This window comes from Anabrus simplex, chromosome 5 (genome assembly GCF_040414725.1).
Source record: "Anabrus simplex isolate iqAnaSimp1 chromosome 5, ASM4041472v1, whole genome shotgun sequence".
Taxonomy (NCBI): domain Eukaryota; kingdom Metazoa; phylum Arthropoda; class Insecta; order Orthoptera; family Tettigoniidae; genus Anabrus; species Anabrus simplex.
The window spans coordinates 113,623,262-113,646,209 of NC_090269.1; the positions used below are offsets into that span (position 1 = coordinate 113,623,262).

General features: G+C 38.6%; 1 protein-coding gene across 2 annotated transcripts in view; it reads right to left on the reverse strand.

Moving 5' to 3' along the window:
• Mettl4 (Methyltransferase like 4) overlaps window positions 1-5,294 on the reverse strand; it is a 51,338-nt gene extending 46,044 nt beyond the window's left edge. The window contains exon 1 of one of the 2 annotated variants that reach the window (XM_067147091.2): window positions 4,795-5,287. In XM_067147091.2, the coding sequence (XP_067003192.2) occupies window positions 4,795-5,049 (255 nt within the window). In that variant the 5' untranslated portion in view covers window positions 5,050-5,287. Of the gene's footprint in view, window positions 1-4,794 lie in introns of both variants that reach the window. The other variant, XM_067147092.2, reaches the window with a different exon arrangement.
• Between the last annotated feature and the right edge of the window lie 17,654 nt (window positions 5,295-22,948).

Here is a 22,948-nt window from a genome sequence, read left to right on the forward strand (position 1 = left end):
AGATCTACGAAACATAAACACAACTGCCTATTCCTCTCATAACATTTTTCAATTACCTGGCACATACTGAAAATCTGATCCTGACAGCCTCTCTGTGGTCTGAAACTTCCTCTCAACGACTGATCGCATCCTCCCTTCCAAGATGCCAGTGAATACTTTCCCTGGTATACTAATCAATGAGATACCTCGATAATTGTTGCAATTATTCCTGTTCCCTTGCTTATAGATAGGTGCAATTACTGCTTTTGTCCAATCTGAAGGTACCTTACCAACACTCCATGCTAATTTTACTACTCTATGAAGCCATTTCATCCCTGCCTTCCCACTATACTTCACCATTTCAGGTCTAATTTCATCTATTCCTACTGCTTTATGACAATGGAGTTTATTTACCATCCTTTCCACTTCCTCAAGCGTAATTTCACCAACATCATTTTCCTCCTCCCCATGAGCTTGGCTGTTCGCAACACCACCAGGATGATTTCCTTGTACATTGAGATGATGTTCAAAAATATTCCCTCCACCTCTCCAGTGATTCCCTGGGATCTATTATGAGTTCACTTGAATTACTCAAAACACTGTTCATTTCCTTTTTCCCTCCCTTCCTAAGATTCTTTATTACTGTCCAGAAAGGTTTCCCTGCTGCTTGACTTAGCCTTTCCAGGTTATTACCAAAATCTTCTCACAACTTCTTTTTGGATTCAACCACTATTTGTTTCACTCCGTTTCTTTCATCTACTTACAAATACCTGTCTGCCTCGGTCCTTGTTTGGAGCCATTTCTGATAAGCCTTTTTTTTTTTTTTTTTTGCTTTACGTCGCACCGACACAGATAGGTCTTATGGTGACGATGGGACAGGAAAGGGCTAGGAGTGGGAAGGAAGCGGCCGTGGCCTTAATTAAGGTACAGCCCCAGCATTTGCCTGGTGTGAAAATGGGAAACCACGGAAAACCATTTTCAGGGCTGCCGACAGTGGGGTTCGAACCTACTATCTCCCGAATACGGGATACTGACCGCACTTAAGCGACTGCAGCTATCGAGCTTGGTAAAAGCCTTCTTTTTACGTTTACAAGCTGCTCTCACTTCATCATTCCACCAAGATGTTCGCCTTTCCCCATCTTTACACACAGTAGCTCCTAGGCATTCCCTTGCTGTTTCTACTACAGCATCCCTGTAAGCCACCCATTCACTTTCTATATCCTGAACCTGCTTACTGTCTACTGTTCAAAACTTCTCACTAATCATATCCATGTACTTCTGTCTAATTTCCACGTCCTGGAGATTTTCTACCCTTATTCGTTTGCAGACAGATTTCACTTTCTCTACCCTAGGCCTAGAGATACTTAGTTCACTACAGATCAAATAGTGGTCTGTATCATCGAAACATCCCCAGAAAACTCGTACATTTCCTGAATTCGAAGTCGGTTAAGATAGCCTACAGTCTATTATGGATCTGGTACCCTAGCCTCCAATGTGTAGCGGTGAATAGCCTTATGCTTGAAGAATGAATTTGTAACTGCTAAACCCATACCAGCACAGAAGTCCAGCAAACGCTTCCCATTCCCATTAGCTTCCATATCTTCCCCACATTTACCAATTACCCTTTCGTATCCTTCAGTTCTATTCCCAACTCTCGCATTGAAATCACCCATTAGCACTATTCTATCCTTGCTGTTGACCCTGACCACGATGCCACTCAATGCTTCATAAAACTTGTCAACTTCATCCTCATCTCCACCCTCACATGGTGAGTACACCGAGACAATTCTAGTCCTAATTCCTCCAACTGACAAATCTACCCACATCATTCGTTCATTTATGTGCCTAACAGAAACTATGTTGCGTGCAATGGTATTCCTGATTAAAGAGCCCTACCCCATAATCTGCCCTTCCCTTTCTAACACCCGTCAAGTACACTTTATAATCTCCTATCTCTTCCTCGTTATCTCCCCTTACCCGAATATCACTTACTCCTAGCACATTCAGATGCATCCTCTTTGCTGACTCAGCCAGTTGTACTTTCTTTCTTCCATAAGCCCCATTAATATTGATAGCTCCCCATCGAATTCCATTTCGTTCGCCAAGTTATTTCCAAGGAGTCCCTCGCCTGTCAAATGGGAGTGGGACTCTGTTACCCCCATAGGTCCGAGGCCTGCTTAAAATGTTCTGAGCTCGGTAAATTCGTGAAGCAGGATGCTACCCTACTTGCACATAGTCCAAGTGAGGATCTCTCCTCTAATGGGTTATGGACCACCGGTGAAATGTATAGTCCCAGCCGCCTGAGCACAAGGAGGGCTACGACTCAGAATACGTCCGAGATGCCCACTCCCATTCCATAGCAACTGGTATCCCGACTCTCAGGAACCACTTACTAGGCCACTCAGCCGTTGCCCATGGTTCACGAACTAGGACGAGACTACAGTAACCCACACCATGAACCACTGTAATCTTAATCATAGTTTCATGATCTATATGTAAATGTATTGTTCAGCTGAAGGTGACCCTACATAGGGGGTCAAAACTGGTACTGTACCGGTAGCATAATTAAGTGCAATAAATAAGTATCGATAGGTGGAAGTCGTTTCCTATTTGTAATTGTGTAGTTCGTCAATACGGATATGAGGATCATAGATTACGATGATGTTTGTTGTTTAAAGGGGCCTAACATCTAGGTCATCATCCCCTAATGGTACGAAATGAGATGAAATGAATGACAAATTAAAAGTCAAAACCCCCACTGACCAGAATTCAAAGCGTGAGGACGAAGAATGAATGGATAGGAATTTAAAACAATCAGTGTATCCAACCCGCAACGCCTCACATTCACAGAAACTGACGAAAAACAAGAGTATTACTGACCAAGGGACTGCTTCTATAAAACAATACTGAATCGATGATACTTGTAGTCGAAAGGGGTTAAAAATCCACGTCATCGGCCCCTCATAATGGTACTTATCGCCAGGAAAGTAGAATCATGGTATTTGTCATCTTGCGGTACTAATCAAAAGTAGCGTAGACTTGCAGTATTCCACACATTATGATACTACTCACAGGTAATGAAATTTGCACATGTAACACAGACCTATGGTGTTTCGCACATTGCGGCGCCATTTACAGGCAACGCAAACCTGTGGTGTTCATCACATAAGGGTGCTAACCACAGGGACTCGTTCTATCCTGTGGTGTTCCTCATATAGTGGGTACTAATTGTAGGCAAGCCAGAACCATGGTGTCGATCATATAGTGGTACTAATCACAGCTAGTGAAAGAGCCGACAATGCACTCTGTTGCTAAAATCACAAACCTATTTTGTACCTAACATAGTGGTATTACACACAAGTAAAAGCGTGTGGTGGTACTAATTACAAGTAGTCTCAATGGTTCTAATTGGATCATCCCTTGGTCGCCTCTTACGACAGGCAGGGGATACCGTGGGTGTATTCTTCGTCTGTGTCCCCCACCCACAGGGGTCCCTCTACTTTTACCTCTGTACAGCAAAGTTGGACAATAAACAGAACACTGGAAAGGTTTGTCTGTGAACACACATTCTTCTAATAACATGCAACTAATCACAGCTGTTGTTTCTGATTAGTTCATATTAACTGGGTATTACAGCTTTAAATCTTGCACTGTTTAACGACATTCTACAACCCCAACATTAGTACAGATACTCTGTCGTTTTCTTAATGACATTTTTCAATTCAGAGTGAAAACTGTCTAAGATCCCATCTTTTACATGTCCAATGATTGTCTCGTTTCTCTGCAGGGCCAGGTATTAAGTGAGATGAATATTCGTAATAAGTTTTTATGACCAGATTCCCTTCCTGACATCAACATCATCAGAGGAATTAATGAGATGAAATGAATGGCATGTTATATGACAGTAGGAAGGGAGAGGGTGAAACCAGGTGCCTACACATAGACTACTCCTGTCAAATAGCACGAAAGGGTTTTAAATTGCCATCCAACAGACCAAACACCATCAATAGTGTCACATGCCCTCACTCCATATGACCATTGTGAATAGGTTTGGAATTGAATCCAGACTTTTGGCACACAATCTAGTGATTAAAAATTGTATACCACCACACCTCCTACCCTGCCGGCTAACATTTCTGATGCTGAATATTGTTTCGACCAATGGGACTCAAACCAGCAAACCACGGTGTAAGACCACATAGAGTTGACACCTTAACGATCATGACCACCAAGCAGGCCAACTTCCCGTACTTTATGGAAAATCACAATCCAGGGGACTGCAGCTTAACATGGATTCCAAACCAAACATTTCAAAAATAATAATTTCTGCAACCACTGACCAAACTGTTCCTGTCTGATGAAAATCTAGGTCAGTATCACTGATACATATATATCTGACATGGCCATTCTTCTGGAAAGAGGTAGGGACTTGAGATACTATAAAGCAACTCATTGAATGGACCTGTGTTCTTTTGCTTCATAATTTTACAATATGAGACAACCTCTATCTTCCCTCAACTCAAGACATTCATTAACACAGGGCAAATTAAACAACTGAAAATTTGAAGCCATTCCCTAACAAACTGTCACTTGAAACAGCATAGCCAGGCAATAAAGTGTTTGGAACAAATACCAAACGTAAGCCTACAAACTACCTCAGAAAATCGTTGAAGTCCAGGAAAGACTTAATCAAACCCGGCTAAGAGCATGCTTACAAGTGTCAAAAGCTTTGATATGTAAGAGAATCTGAAAAGGGAAAAGGAAGCACTGGGAAAATCGATAAAAATACGTAAAAGAGAAAAATATACTTAATACCTCTTTTAATAACACAGATGATTCACTGGCTAAGGAATGATGTCCTCGTTTACGTGATTTACTCTTAGAATTTACAAAAGGCGAATTGATATTGAACAATGAACTGTTTATCCATAACGAACATTCCTTTCCTTCTCCATTATACACTCTTTCGTATATCTTGTTAATGAAGGTCTTGTGAGAAATTACAACTCCTAAATCGGTTTCACATAGGATACTCATAACATAACGACATAACCTTAATGCGAGTTTCATCCACCGTGCTGCAGTATTTCATAACATACGACCAGAATAACGTCCGATATTTAACATAAAATCAACCTTTAATTTTTAGAAATGTCAGAAATGCTAAAAGCAGCTAACTACTATATAAACAATATAGATCTCCCATCTCATCACTTCCCGGTTGATTTCCGAAACTGTCACCACCAAAGTAGAGGTCACCGGCGCATTCCTTTGTTTATTTACAGAAAGCCAGTGACGCCACCTAAACAGAATTACAACTGACAAGTCGCCTGGCACATCACTAATTACTATAGGTAAAATATATTCAAAGATCTTTTACTAGAAAAAAAGGCAGGATATTGCAATGTTAAAGCACGGCTGCCTAGATATGTCGCTCTAACTGGCTCCTTTGCCGTCCTTGAAAATCGTTTGAGAAGATGAAATTGGCAAAGTTCTTCTAACGCCAAAAGGGCGCTGGCTGTCCAAGGTACTGGCGGGATGCGAGAGCCGTGTACCGCAATCATTGCATTTCCAATTTCAGATGTATGGTTTTGTTGTTGCTATTGTTGATAATGGGTTCATAACAAGTTGGTGGAAGGAGCTATACCAGATGAATGGAGAGTTGCTATAGTATAAAGGAAAGGGTGATAGACATAAAGCTGAAAATTACAGGCCAGTAAGTTTGACATGCATTGTATGTAAGCTTTGGGAAGGCATTCTTTCTGATTATATTAGACATGTTTGTGAAATTAATAACTGGTTCGATAGAAGGCAATTCGGTTTTAGGAAAGGTTATTCCACTGAAGCTCAACTTGTAGGATTCCAGCAAGATATAGCAGATATCTTGGATTCTGGAGGTCAAATGGACTGTATCGCGATTGACATGTCTAAAGCATTTGATAGGGTGGATCATGGGAGACTACTGGCAAAAATGAGTGCAATTGGACTAGACAAAAGAGTGACTGAATGGGTTGCTATATTTCTAGAAAATAGATCTCAGAGAGTTAGAGTAGGTGAAGCTTTGTCTGACCCTGTAATAGTTGAGAGGGGAGTTCCTCAGGGCAGTGTTATCGGACTTTTATGTTTTCTTATATATATAAATGATATGAGTAAAGGAGTGGAATCGGAGGTAAGGCTTTTTGCGGATGATGTTATTCTCTGTAGAGTGATAAATAAGTTACAAGATGGTGAGCAACTGCAACGTGACCTCGAAAATGTTGTGAGATGGACAGCAGGCAATGGTATGTTGATAAACGGGGCTAAAAGTCAGGTTGTGAGTTTCACAAATAGGAAAAGTCCTCTCAGTTTTAATTACTGCGTTGATGGGGGGAAAGTTCCTTTTGGGGATCATTGTAAGTATTTAGGTGTTAATATAAGGAAAGATCTTCACTGGGGTAATCACATAAATGGGATTGTAAATGAAGGGTACCGATCTCTGCACATGTTATGAGGGTGTTTAGGGGTTGTAGTAAGGATGTAAAGGAGAGTGCATATAAGCAGTGGCGGCTCGTGACAAAATTTTAGGGGGTTCACAACAACATTTTTTTCATGTCTCAAATCTGCAAAAAAGTAACATAGGTACATAAATCACTTCACCGAAAGTTCCTTGTACGGTTCCTTTTTCACAAATAATATGGTAGAACCCCTGTAACCGAGGATAAATTTTATACTAGACTAATCTGTTAGTGTAGAACAAAAGTAAAATTCATAATAACTTTAGTACACTGCGGATATTGAAGGATGCGAGCACTATTCTTGGTTTTTAAATAGCACGAAGTTCACCTAGGCACGACGAGAACAATGGAAATAATGTGTGCCGCATCTACCGGTCGAATTTTTTAAAATAATTGATTCCGATTTGACCCCAATAGTCTCCACATTATCTCGGTTAATGAGGGTTCTGCTCTATCACATGTTAATTTTTTCTCGTCTTGGAATTTTTTTATTTATTACAGAGCCATTTGCGTGTTTCGTACATTTCTCTCTTAAACTTACGCCTATAGTCGCGTTTGTCAGTTTTTGTAAGGTTCTCAGTAATCAAATCTGGTCTGTCCGGTCCAACCTTATAATTTCTAACTTACCCTGATAGGTTAATATTTCTTTCTTAATCTGCTTACCCTCCAGGGTTGGTTTTTTTCTCGGATTCAGCGAGCGGTCCCACCTCTACCGCCTTCAAGGGCAGTGTTCTGGAGCGTGAGACATTAGGTCGGGGGATACAACTGGGGAGGATGACCAGTACCTCGCCCAGGCGGCCTCACCTACTATGCTGAACAGGGGCCTTGGTCGGCGATGGGAAAATTGGAAGGGATAGACAAGGAAGACGGAAGGAAGCGGCCATGGCCTTAAGTTAGGTACCATCCCGGCATTTTCCTGAGAAGAAGTGGAAAACCACTTTGAGGAAGGCTGAGGTGGGAATCGAACCCACCTCTACTCAATTGACCTCCAGAAGCTGAGTGGACCCAGTTCCAGCCCTCGTACCACTCTTCAAATTTCGTGGCAGAGCCGGGAATCGAACCGGGCCTCCGGCGGTAACAGCTAATCACACTAACCACTAGGGCCTACACCACAGAGGCGGACGGTTAATATTTCGCTGGTTAAAATTAACTGAACTGAATTCATTTCCTCTTACACAAAGTATACCATGGTTACAAACCATACAAACAGAGAAGCAAAACACAACACTCAAATAAATTTCAATTGAAAAGATTTTCCAGTCACAAGGTAAAGCAAACTTCTTCCCGCAATTGCGAACACCTGTTCACGAGCTAGAAAATGCCTATTCAGAATTACTAGCGAAATCTGCCGGTAATGTAATGCAATAGTATCTCCTGCGGGGCTGTGGCTAACAGTAATAGGGGAGGAGGCGGACCCTTGTGGTCAACTGTAATACTGCCACTGGTTTGAGGATTGCTCAAGACGGCAAAGCACGTACCTTACCGTGCTCCTCGCTAATGGGAATATCAGTGCATAAACCATGACGTCATCTGCTTTGCGCATGCGTATAGTCTTCAGCACAATAGCGCATTACCCAGTGTGCTCGCTGCACTGTCAGTCAAAACGAACAACTGTCGGTGTAACGGAGCTTCGATATAAGTCGAATGCTTTCGATCGATTGTTGAAATCAGGTCGAAAGAAAGGAAAGTTTTAAATTATCCATGAATGCGTAAAGTTGTATTAAAACTGGGTGTTCACGTGCTCCTGTGCTCCTAAGAGCCCACCGCCACTGCATATAAGTCTCTGGTAAGACCCCAACTAGAGTATGGTTCCAGTGTATGGGACCCTCACCAGGATTACCTGATACAAGAACTGGAAAAAATCCAAAGAAAAGCAGCTCGATTTGTTCTGGGTGATTTCCGACAAAAGAGTAGCGTTACAAAAAATGTTGCAATGTTTGGGTTGGGAAGAATTGAGAGAAAGAAGAAGAGCTGCTCGACTAAGTGGTATGTTCCGAGCTGTCAGCGGAGAGATGGCGTGGAATGACATTAGTAGACGAATAGGTTTGAATGGCGTTTATAAAAGTAGGAAAGATCACAATATGAAGATAAAGTTGGAATTCAAGAGGACAAACTGGGGCAAATATTCATTTATAGGAAGGGGAGTTAGGGATTGGAATAACTTACCAAGGGAGATGTTCAATAAATTTCCAATTTCTTTGAAATCATTTCGGAAAAGGCTAGGAAAGCAACAGATAGGGAATCTGCCATCTGGGCGACTGCCCTAAATGCAGATCAGTATTGATTGATTATCTTTGTTAGTTATTGGGAGCCGACGCTTCCGTGCTAATTCATTTTTTTAAATTGTGTAATGGAACAATTTTGTTTCTTTTTAAAATGAGTTTAGCTACACATCTTCGAATTTGTGATATTGTTGTGTGCCTTCTCGTATTTCGAACAGAAAGAATTACAAAGGGACATTATATTTTCACGAACTTGCCCCAGACAAGGATAAACTCAAGGTGATTACTCGCGATAATTTCGTTCTAAATAATAATTAACCAATAATGCGATAATTACATTTTTAAATTGTGTAGTGTAAAGTTTTGGATTTCTTGACATGTCTTGCAAATATTCGAACATATCATATAGTTGTGTGCATTCTTACAATACGCGACACTCGGAGCGAGATATCGAGGGACAGCTATTAGAGCTCTCTCTAGCGGGTAGACCTGAGAACTACTGACTCTGTAATAAGAACACGTGTATTTGTGTGTGAAGTTGTTGGTGTTATTTATGCGTTAAATAGTAGCAAGTGTCATTCCTTGATATCTCCTCTCTAAATGAGGGGAATGGTATGTGCTGTGTTTGGTTGCAGTAACTATGAAGTAGAAAAGAATGCGCGGTCTTTCTTTCGCTACCCTCGTGACAAGAAAATGTAAGTAATATTGTGTTTGCATATATATTCTTCCAGTGACAAAGAGATTTTTATAGTAATTCATTATATTCTGACCTGCTCGACTAATTTTTTAACTGGCTTATAATACGCAACTTTTATTGTATAGTGCAGCAGTTAACCTTCAATACCGATGTGTTGTAGGTGTGATCTGCGGATTTTGAAATGTCACAGAAGTGATTTGGATAAGGTGTACAAGAAAGAAGGGACGTTACGCTTATATAAGAATTATAAGATCTATTCAGATCATTTCCAGGCCAGCGACTTTAAAAATCCTCGACTATACAGCCAAGGGTATGTTACATTTTTACTCTAATTATACGTAAATATTCTTCAAAACATCACTATCTACAACATTTTCATACTTTTCATTCTTTTATCCCTCTCCTCAGATTAAAGCCGGGATTTTATAGATTTTCACTCTGTGAGTAGGCTTCATGTTAAGAGGAAAATTGTCCAGCTTTTAAATGTTAATTCATTGCATCATGTGTGCAAGGAATGTGCCGATATTTTTATTGATAAGTGTCTTAATGTTATGATACAATGTTTTTTAAACGAGAAAAAAGACAAATCTAACCGTAAAAGCTCAGGAAGGAATGCTAAAGCAAAACACGTAATGCATAAATGAAAGATCAAGCCATTTCAACAGCAGTCCATTTCACATCTTGTTTATTTGTCTAATTTCAGTCTTTAAATAATAACCTTTTAAATAATTCTTCACTCAATTATCCAGATTTGCTTTAGCAACTTCGAAGTTAATATCTCAATAATGTTTTTTTCTTGGCGTAATTTATTTATCCATTTTCGTACATGCATTTCCATTGATATTTGAATTTAGCGCGACTTTTCAGGTCAAGTCACTAGGAGCACCACCATCGAATTGTTTCCCATTTTAACAAGGCTAAATCCGTAAGTGTCGCGTATTGTCTCTGCTGTATTTGCTTGTACTTCAAGCAGGAAAATGATCAAAGGTGTACTATCAGTTCACGACTTTCCTGTAGAGCAGGATAAAGCCAAAGAGTGGCTGAAGACAAATTGGCGCGATAACTTTGTCCCAAGCTTCTTCAGTTGCCAGGTAGCCTTCATTTCAAAGAAGCAGATTATCCATTTGTAGGCAAAAGTAGGAGACGAATACAAGCTCTGTACCAAAAGTGTTTCTTCACTATCCTAGTTATAAGGTAACCAGTACCAAGAGACACAGAAGAAAAAAATACTAAAACCACACCACCCTCATTCAAGTAAAGAAAAGAAAGAGTTGAAGCTGCTTATGATATTCAAAATCCCTATCCAGTAGGCCTAATTAAGGCACTCGTGATTTTGAATCAAAAATTGATAAAGGACAAAACCGTAGATCGACCCAGACTAATGCAGCAGCTATTTTCAAAATTCTTTTATTGAATGATAATCATTTAGATGTAACCATACGAATACGACATTTATCAAAGTCATCAATAGAAATCTTTTTTCTTTCAGACCGTTTTTTCGTGGTGTTGTAACGTTTTCGCCGGTTTGCTCCGCCTTTTCAATGTCTTTCAAAATATTTCTTACGGTTTTTCCGGACTTACCAACCATATGTGCCGCCCTTAAAATTGCTTTTTTGAAGGGGTATACTTACTTTTTTCTCTTGCTTACAAAACTGCACGACATTGTATATCGTTTTCTTCTCCGCGTAATGAGTCCATTTCCCACTTTTCCTGTTTCGAAGTTTCCATTATTATTATTATTATTATTATTATTATTATTATTATTATTATTATTATTATTATTATTATTATTATTATTTACTATTATTATGTTTATTATGTTAAAGTATATCTACTCCACTGCTCAACGAACAATATAGTCTATTAGCTGTTTTCACTAACGTACGTACTTACTTACGTACACGGGTTTACTAATCTACAACGTACAATGCACGACCCAGCACGAATCATTCACTCACACGACATGCGATGAAGTTTCGCTGGCGACAGCTGCACTTCTATCGCAGGCGTGTGGCTGGGCGGAGCGCATTAGTTCCGATTTCCGCCACCGGCAACTATTCGCTGGCTGCGTAATACTCCCAAATGAGGGTTTACATGTAATTAATCCTTTTTCTATAAGCTGCGAATTATGAAATAATGATAGGACATCTATTTTGTCATCAATAAGAACCCGGACATCATATATTATGAACAGATGAAATGGAATTGCAATCAGGCTATATGGTAAAATTATCATAATTTTTCAGCCAGTAGGCATAATTTAAGCATGGACGAAGTAATATAATTTTCAAAGAACTGTAGACGGTTAAAATTAAATAATTACATACAGGTTAAGCCTAACGCAATAGTACGGCATGACAATAAAGATACAAATATAAACATTGCAGGGATGGTATTAAATTTTAGCAGCTTCCTTCCTCCTGCTTTCTTTAGTTCGAATTATAATTATGCGCTAAGAATCCCGCCCCACTCCCGCAATAATTGAAAATGTGCCCCTCGTTTCCTGATAAGGAAGGTTACAAGTTTATTTCATGCTGCAAGGTTGTGTATTATCACAAGGAACAAGACGACGCAACGACAATAATAATAATATAAATAATTGTGACGTGAAAATGGCAACTAATATTTATCTGGCATAATGGAATTATAACATGAAAACATCCACGAGTATTTATTTATTTATCTGGCATGTCTACTAGTGAATCGAGAAGTTATCTATCGTTCATTGTTTGGAACTGTCGTCTAGTTGTGGAATTTACCATGCAAATTTAATTCAAAACTATGGGTGGTATGAATAAAAATGAGAATATAGTATGTACTCAACTTCTCTGAGTATATACTCCACTTCATAAGAATAAAGTTCTTGAGAATGTACTCACTAGCTGAGTATATACTCATGTTATGGAGATGGTGTAGTTTATACTCACCTTCCTAAGAGTCTGAGAGTACTTTCTCATATGTGCTATGAATAAAAGGGAGTACCTTCTCAGATTGATGAGTATATACTCACTTTGTTTTGAGTATGGCTGATAGTTGTCTCAAGCTTGAGTATATACCAATTTATAGCTTCTGAGGAGAAACAACATGGCTGAGTTTATTAATAATGTGGTGCCTCGTGGAAAAATTTACAAGGAGAGAAGTGAACATGGACTCTAATAATTTTAAAAGTCTATATCGTTTTTTAAAAGTTAATGTGGACTGGTTAAACCTATACTTATTTGGACCGGAGAAACTGGTGCTGTTAAAAACTTAATAAAATTAAAAGCATTTTTAAGATTGGTAGGTAACCCAGGATTCCAGTCTGGCATAGGAGAAGATCTTGGAATCCATCAAACAACTGTGTCTAAAAATCTTGTTGAGGTTATAGACCGCATCATGGCTAAAGCTGCAGTGTGGATAAAATTTCCTGAAACACATATGGAATTTGAAGTTGCGAAACAGGAGTGGCAGGAAAAGTACTACTTTACAGCAGCGGTAGGTGCTCTTGACTGCACTCATGTTGGAATTAAGAAGCCTACACATTATGGTGATAAATATATATAAACAGGAAAGGTTATGCAAGTATTACTGTACAGGCAACGTGCAATGCCAAGGAAGTTTTTACCAGTGTCGATGCATCATGGCCTGGATCTGTGCATGATTCACGAGTCTGGAGAAATTCAGCTGTTCAGACAACAGTAAGTCTGAATAGAGTAAATGCGTTACTGTTAGCGGATAGTGGCAATGGTATGGCACCCTGGCTTATGACAACGTTCAGAAATCCACAAACACCTCAAGAAATTGCTTATAACAGGTGCATTACCAAAGAAAGAGTTGTGATCGAACGATGTTTTGGGCAACCAAAACAACGTTTCCCAATTCTTCAGCACAATGTACGCCCGTCTTTAAATGAAGTGCCAAAACTGATCATTTGTTGCATTGTGTTGCACAATATTGCCAAGTACTTACAGGATGAGAACCCTGAACTACAACCATTAGGTGGCGTGTAAGGTTAGAAGACGGAAATGAGGATGGCATGGCAGCTGCTGCAAATATCAGGTGGAATGGTGAAGCTAACCGAAATGAATTGGCAGAGATAATATATAAAGGTGTTTGAGTTGCAGCAAGTACCAGTGTCACTCTGTTTATTGTTCACTAAAAAAATCAAAAATGTATGCAAAAATATTTTTTAAAATATATATACTCGACTAGCATTCTTTCATCTCTGATTTTAACTTTCTTTTCTGTGAGTTCCAACACTCTTATCTGCTTTAACAGCACCAAGCGCTGCAGGTCTGTATTATTTAGAGTTCTGGTTTCGTCATTTTCGTACTCATCCAAAACACTTCTTTTTCGTTTAGGGGTGGCTATATTTGGAGAGTTGACGATTTCTACAGGGTCCCCTCCTTCTCTTCCCTCTTCCAATACTACAAATTCCACTACAGGTGGAGGAATGTGTTGTGGCTGAACTTCAGGAAGCCCTACTCCAACCGCAGTTGCTCCTACGAAAAAAACGAAAAACGTTTTAATTCACTAATTCCGTTTTCTACGGACAATTGAATTAAACGGAGCTAAAATCCCAGGCCCAGGATTCAAACCCGTTTCCTCTGAACCAATACCCTAGGTGCTATTTGGTTCCTACAAAGCAATAAATAGAAATAACTTAACCTTAAAGTTTGTAGTGTTGGCACACAAAATAAAGTACTTTCCACAACCTCTATAAAGCTGTTCAAGAAAATAATCGTGAATATACTTTAGGAACATACCTGGAATTCGTGTCAATGTTGGATTAGTATCCCCATCCAACAGCGCGTGGATAATATTCTCCCAGTCCTTCAGCACTATCCTTTTATTCCCCGTCTGGTTTACGTCGCACATTTGTTTCACCCTCATTTTCATATTGTTTATCCTTTTCGTAATAGTGCTGATCTCAACTTTCTTGCCGCACATGGCTATCAATTTCGTTTGAATTGCCTCCAACGCTTCGGATTTTTCTTTCCGAACCACCGGCAGTTGGGACTTACGAAAAAGTACCGCGTGTTCCCGCAATATATTCGCAAATGTTATCGGATGTATAGTTTCCATATCGACGAACTTCACGAACGAACAATCAGTGCAAACTACAAACTAAACCGGATCCAGTTGAGGCTATGTTGCGATTGGAACCAAACAAGATAACAGGTGACGATCGTACACAACATGAGTATCTACTCAGTTTCAAACGATCCACATGGCGGTGCGCTTGAGTATCTACTCGATCAGAGGAGAATCTTTTTATTCTTACCAAATGGAGTACACACTACTTGGGCTGAGAATATACTCCTACTAAATGCTCATCCTCATGAGTATATAATTTGAGTAAGTACTCGCGTTTTATTCATACCACACTATATCTCTTATTGTTACGTATATCCTGTATTTATGGGATACGCTCGATTATCGTTCGATTGCCGCCGTTCTGCGCAGTGCGAACTTTGAATGCTGGGAGTGGCTGACTTCCGCATGCTCGGTGTGAGAGAGAGCAGTCTGTCTGTTGTGTTGAGCGTTCAACATGGCTGGTCTTAGCCGCGCTCGTAAAAATGCATCTTGGTGCAGTCGGAGAGTGCTAGTAATGGCGAATTACTCGCCAGGATAAGTGTGAAGATGTCAGGGCTTCGCCCCTGATCTTTTGAATATATATCGGTGTGCTCCAATCCGTATTTATGGTACTAGTGTAAGAAGAAACCCTTGTGTGTATTAACCGTTACCGAAATGCGCAGCTCTAAATGTGTTGTAAGTCCTTGTATTGGATAATTCTATTCAAGTAAAAACTGGAAAATCTATATTATGCAAGCGATCTCGTACTGCCAAGGAGCACATACTTCGAAACTTCGGCTCGTTAATTAAAAACTGTAAACATCGGGAAGCAAATTCATTGTATCGGTTATGCAGTAAATTCGTAAAAGTATGTAACTAAATTATGTGGGAATTTGGAATCGCTAGTTATGCGTCTATGAGGTTGTATTTTCTGCGAGTTGTTTAATCTTACTGTGTTGTGGTTCGTACATTGTTTGCCTACCCATTCTTTGAGATGTTTATTATTATTATTATTATTATTATTATTATTATTATTATTATTATTATTATTATTATTATTATTATTATTATTATTATTATGTTATTTAATTTTGGTGTTGATTTTCCTGCCTCATTTCTTTTCGTCGTTTGTATTTACCTTCTAACTGTTGCTATTGCCTTGGCCGGCCAATTATTTCAATGTGATCGTTATCTGCATTGTTCGGTCTTTAATTAACGACACCTCAGGTACGTATCCTAGCCTCCTTTATTCTGAATTATCTAAGCTGTAGGTGAACTGCTTAACAAAAGAAAATATAATTTCTAACTATCACCTCTTGCATAAATAATAATAATATCAAGTCTGTGAAAAATTGAAATTTGCTGGTCGATACTTAACTTAATTTATGCCATTGTCTTTACGTTTTCTTGTCACATTCTACTCATTGTTTTGGGTTCCTTGCCTTTGTTATTATTACGTAATGGTAATCCCTCTCTTATTTTACCTGATGGACACGTTATTAATTTGGTGGCTTTGATGATTATAATGAGATGATGGCTTGGCGTCGGTAAATGGTTACTCCTGTGTTGTGCTTCCGTGTTCTGTTATTATGTGGGAACGTATATAGTATTTTTTCCATTGATATTTTTTATTATTTGGGATTGTTTTCCACTTTTGTTTTATTATAATTTAATCTGGTTTGGTTTATTTATGTAATTTTAATTCGCGGTTTGGAGCCACTGATTTATTGTACATATGTTCTTGTGTGTGCCTTTTCGTGTGACTATTTTTTAAAATGAACTTCCATGTAGTAATACCTAGTGTTTATCGTTTAAAAAACAATTCTGGTTGCAACCAATTTTCTAAAATATTTTAATCTTTCTGCACGTTAAGGCAACGTAATTGACAATTTTATTTAATGGTATTAGTTATGAGTTTTCCAACTTTGATTTTTTGAGGAAGCCTATGTTAATGTCAGCTTCATTTCATCTTAATTTAAATTTCATTATAAAACACTGTTTCTCCCTTCAGTTTCAATTGCGTTTTGGTTTTTAAAAAGAGTATATATATTTAACTGTTCTTATACTATTTTAAAATGTCATATTTATTTATTAAGTAAATATTCTTTTTTAAATTTAATCCTGTCTGTTATTTAGTAGTTAGTAATATTGATCTGGCAACCTGTTAATGTAAGACCCTGGCCTTTCTCCTTCATGTTTTTGCCCTCCACGCTTCGTATTTTGTGCTACTGCCCTTACGGTAAGTATTGTATTTGTTTTCATTTTGTTCTTTGTGCTTTCGCATTATTTTCTCCATGTATGTCTTGGTAAGGTTGCAATAATAATGACAATAATAATAAATTTGTATGACGCTTTTTAAGGCACCGATCGTCTTATTCGCAGTTTATATTTTAGCGCACATTTTGTTAAGATTTCGGAAAGAAAACGTCTGCGACTCATGTAAGAGTACCGTTCCCGGTTCCAATACTTCCCCGGTAATGAAAATGAGAAAGGCATTTTTAACAGCAAACGAGGGATTTGAACTCGCTGTCTCCTGAGTGAATTGATAGACCCAGACAACACACGAACGCTCGATGTAAGTGGGTTGAAACTGATAATGTTCTTTTTACCCCTTATTCCGGTTTCGGATATGAACTTGGGAATTGAGTGTTGAGATGAGATTCGCATAGTAGGCTACATGTTTTAGGTCAATATGCCTTTCCTTAGAGGCTCAGAGAACAGGGGTGAAATGGGTGAAACCACGTAGTATTGGAGTGTACGGGCAGTGTGAAACCGGAAAACATGCATCGTCTACGCTCTAAGAAAAGTTGATATAGCACTGGAGCCTTTATGGTTAGTCAACACCAAAGTTAATAAACAATGTTAACAAAACGAAGTTAATAAACAATGTTAATGAAAGGTTTTCTCAGAATGTTAATAAATTTCTGTTAACAAATTTCTTAATTATTGTGTCCACACCGAAACAGCTGTTTGTGGGGTTATAATTGATAGGGTCTTGAAGAAGAAAATACAGTACTTGAAGCTGCAGTTTTCATTATTTTAGTAAGTATAATTAGACACAAGTGCAGACGCAAAGTATGGCAAATAAAAATATTGGACAGGCGATTAGAATTAAGTTTGGAGAGAACACTTATATCAGAACTATTAATTCATGATGAAGCATGCTGTCAACATTTTCTTGAGAATGCCCCCAAATGACTTTCAGTTCTTGTTGAAAGTAATTGGGACTGAAATTGCAAGCAATGGTGCACATTATCGGAAAGCCGGGCCACTAATGACAGGCTACTTTTATAGGTATAACTTTAAGATTCCTAGCAACTGGTGACTCAGATATTACACTTATGTACCTATTTGTCTAGAGTATCAGAACAAGCTATTTCAGTTATTGTGCCTGAAGTGTTAGATACTATACACAACAAGATGAAGGAATTGGTAAAGGTACGAAATAGATAAAATCTTCATTTAACCTAGTTAGGTTAGTATTGTTTTGATGATATACAAGTGATTATGGAAGGTTAGGTTATTCATCGAGGAGCGAAGCTGGAAATGAAACTACAGTAGAAAACAGCCAAAAGATCATACAGAATTAAAGGTACTGTATATTAGAACATTCGCTTGCGTTTTGATAGCCAATTTCCAGAAGAAATAATCGTTTTCCGCGCTACGATATTGGGTGCTCTAATTGCGTCCTTGTGCATGTGCGAACCGAAATATTTACGAAAATACGAAACGTTAATGAAAAGTTTCATTCACACTTACGATTTATGCTTTCACGGACCGACTGAAAGTCATGACATAGGCTTTTGGGCTTATGCCATGTCAATAAAATAAAGTGAAATTCTTTACGTTTCGCAGAGAACATTGCTCTGCGTCCTCAGAAGAAAATCTCGACTGTTCAGGAGGAAGACTTCTCCATGAATTAGGTTCGACTTTAATCGTTAATAACAGAAGTGGAAGTGGTACGTTCACTCGTCACCAGATGGCTCGCCGTACGCGGTACAGCGCTAGCATTCGAAGCGGAAGCTGACGCAACCGTTAGAATCAGTCTGAGAGGGAGTCACGTAAGAGTTGTACTCACATATGAAAGTATGATATTGACACAAGCCTGGAATGAAACAGTTGGTGATAAGGAGCATACGAATTTGGAAAACAACGAAACGAAATAACAACAGCGAAGGGACATGGAAGGGAACTACCTACGTAAATCATTAATTATCTTTTACCATTGTTGTAAACTGTACGTACCTGATGATTATACTTAACTGATCACTCTTAGAAATATCTTGTGTAGTATCCAGTATTAGCATAAACTGGTGCTGTTCGTATTTCCGCTATTATACATTTCAATGCAGATTTTGCAAGCAGATCGATTACTTCGTTTTGAACATCATTATGCAAATATTTTGAATGAGCCTGAGAGTCAGTTAAGTGCAATTTTATAATGAATCATACCTCGAAAGAAGATCGATTATGTTGAAAAATCTCCGCTTTCTGATGAAGATGCTTGTTGTTTAAAGGGGCCTAACATCTAGGTCATCGGCCCCTAATGGTACGAAATGAAACGAAATGTAATGAAAAATAAAATTCCAAAATCCTCCACTGACCAGAATTCAAAACGTGAGGACGAAGAATGAATGAATGGGCATGAATTTAAAATAATCAGTGGACCCGACCCGCAATGCCTCACATTCAGAGAAAATGACGTAAGACAACAGTAGTATTGACCAAGGGACTGATTCTATAGCATAATACTGAATCGACGATGCTTGTAGTCCAAAGGAGTCCAAATCCAAGTCATTGGCCCCTAATAATGGTACTCATCGCTAGGAAAATAGAACCATGGTATTTGTCATCTAGCGGTACTCATCAAAAGTAGCATAGACTCGCGGTATTCCACACATTATGGTACTACTCACATGTAATACAGAGCTATGGTGTTTCGCACATTGTGGCGCCTGTTACAGGAAACGCAAACCTAAGGTGTTCATCACATACGTGTACTAACCACAGGGACCCGCACTACCCCGTGGTGTTCCTCATATAGTGGGTACTAATAATAGGCAAGCCAGAACTATGGTGTCGCTCCAAAAGTGGTACTAATCACAGGTACTATAAAATCCGGCAACACACTCTGTTGCTACTAATCACAAACCTATTTTGAACATAACATAGTGGTACTACGCGGAAGTAAAAGCGACCCATGCTTATGGCCCGGTTTACCGCCCATGTGAACGTCCACATTGTAGACTTAGTTTTAGTTTATTTTTATTTGGCGTCCACATGGTAGATTTAGTTCATATTTTCATTTATTTCTCTTTGTAACGGGGACATGTATTTGGGCCGAAAGCCTGTAATGTTTTCAATAAATCAATATTTACAACTCCACCGTCCATCATGGGCCTACTTAGCTACACTGACTGTCGAGGCTCGAATCTTCAGTATTTAGAGGTTAGATAAGGAGGATGTCTTTGTTATGGCGTCATCTTCGCTGACTAGTGGCTTCTCAAAATTGGCTAATAACTTCAGAAGCCTTGTTGATTACTATAAATGGCAGCAAGGCATGGTTATTACTGGAACAGTTTGGGAAACCCACATTATTTCAGAAATAACTACCGTGCTCCTATTGACGAAGGAAGGTTTACATTACGACGGCCTAAGTTTGGAATAACTCTCTGTAATACAAATAATAGCGTGTTGTGTGCTGTAGCTATATCAATATGTAAAATCACACTTCAGCTACTGAATTTAGAAACAGTCTCTGATCTACATAATTCTTTGTTACAAATTAACATTCTTATTGAGCTGTGGGGAAATGTTTACCTAGTAACGTTTTCTCGTGACTGTGGAACTGTTAAATTTAGAATCATCTCGCAGTAAATTGTAGTATTATTAGTATTTATTAATGAACAAAACAGGCTTCCAGCCCAGATACATGTTCACAAAGCAATAATCCTATTAAATATAATAATAATAATAATAATAATAATAATAATAATAATAATAATAATAATAATAATAATAATAATAATAATAATAATAATAATAATATTTTTTGATTTGATTTATTTATTATTTTTCTCCAGATCTACAGTAAGAATACCTATTTGATCCGTTAAGAGAAAAATAACAATGTCCAACCTAAACCAACATTCACACTATGTACTGTACAGAACAAAAGAAAATAATACACGAAATGAACAGAAAATGAATAGAACAATTTAGTAAAATAATGATACTTCTCGGACATGGCATGAATCTCCTCGGATACCCCGGAAACGTGACGCCCCAAATGAGTAGTCATCCTCGGCCTCTTCATGTCACGTCCAACTTCTCTCCTGAATATTACTATTGTTTTCCCAGAATATGCAATTTAAGCTGTATTATGAATGTCACAGACCTTCATGCCCCTGCTGAGTAAACACGCACATCTTTGCACATTCCATTCCTCCTACATTTCCTGTACTTGACTCCCTCTGGGTTGCTGATTGCATACTTCCGTTGCACTCACATTCTGTTACTACGTACTCTGCTCACGTTGCAACTTTATCACTGCACTACTTATCTGATCCTGCTCGTCTTATTCAACCATGCTTAATCTAATTTAAATAATCATAGACACCATCACTTGAATACATACCATACATTTACGATACACTTAGAAACACCTTATCACCTCGTTACTTCTCTTATCCTTCATCCATCATCAGTACCATTTGAACTTTGCTACTTCTCTTATCACCCATCCCTCATCATCACCTTTCATTCTTTTGAGCTTCGCTACCTCTCTTGTCATCTAAACTTCGCTACCTCTCTTATCATCCATCCATCGAACTCCACAATCCAGCCATCTTATATCTTAAAACACAAATAATCATCTACAACCAACTTTGCTTACCAATCTACCATTAACTAATAAATCACTTACCAATACCATTTAAACTTCGCTGCCTCTCTTATCATCCATCCATCATCACCTTTCATACTTAACACTCAATTCCAGTCTTCAATTACTTTACATTTTTAATACACATTAAGATACTTTCACTTCAATAAATGCCATCTAAACTTCACTACCTCTCTTATCATACATCTATCGAACTTCACAAACCATCCATCTTATTCTAGGCCACATTTACTTTAGCAATTAGAATAGACATACAGACACCACCACTTGCATAAATACCATATACAATACGCATACAGACACCATTCCTTAACCATTACAATACACATACAGGCGCCATCACTTGAATAAATACCATCTAAACTTCGCTACCTCTCTTATCACCAATATCATTTAAACTTCGCTACCACTCTTAACATCAATCCATCATCATCACCTATTCATACTTAACACTTCAATTCCAGTCCTCGTTTACTTTACCATTACAATCATCTAAACTTCGCTACTTCTCTTATCATCCATCCCTCGAACTCCACAATCCCTCCATCTTATTCCAGGCCACATTTACTTCAACAATTACAATACACATATAGACACCACCATTTGAATAAATACCATTTAAACTTCGTTACCTCTCCTCATTTCCATCCATCGAACTCAAATTTCGCTACCTCTCTTATCATCCATCCATAATCCATCCATCTTATACCTAAAGACACCATCACTTCAATAACAATTATACTGTACTACACATACATGCACCATTACTTGAGTAAATGCCATCTGAACTTCGCTACCTCTCTCATTCTAGGCCACATTTACTTCAACAATTACAATACACATACAAACACCACCATTTGAATAAATACCACTTCAATAACAATTATACTACACATGCAGACACCATTACTTGAGTAAATACCATCTAAACTTCGCTACCTCTCTCATTCTAGACCACATTTACTTCAACAATTACAATACACATACAGACACCACCATTTGAATAAATACCATTTAAAATTCGTTACCTCTCCTCATTTCCATCCATCGAACTCAAACTTCGCTACCTCTCTCATCATCCATCCCTAGGCAAACCATGTTACTTACTACTGTTACTTAACTTTTTACTTCTCGTAATTACTCCTTCTTCCATTTTCCGCTTTTTATCCCATAGCTCCTTCAAACTCAAGCTTCTCCCTTTAATCACGGCACTTCTTACTTCTGCTTCCTCCCTCAAACCATTATTCTCGCTCCGATTCTGTCCACTTGTCTTCCCCTGTGATTCTTCTTCCATCATCTCTCCCTGCATCCTGCTTTCTTCCCTCGCGCAGACCTCCGACACTAGTTCGTCCATTAATTTCCTCGCTACTTCCATCCTCCTTGCATTTCCTTTTTCTTCAGTTCTTTTTACGATCGCTTCCCAGGAACCCCATCTACTCAGTGTTCCTCCCTTTACAGTATGTACATCAGCCCCGTTAGTTTCTTCTTGGCTCGAACTCTCAGCCCAGCTTTTTTCTTCTTGCCTCACATCATCCCTGGTAGTTTCTTCTTGCCTCGAGCTCTCAGCCCTGCTTTTATCTTCTTGCCTCAAACTCTC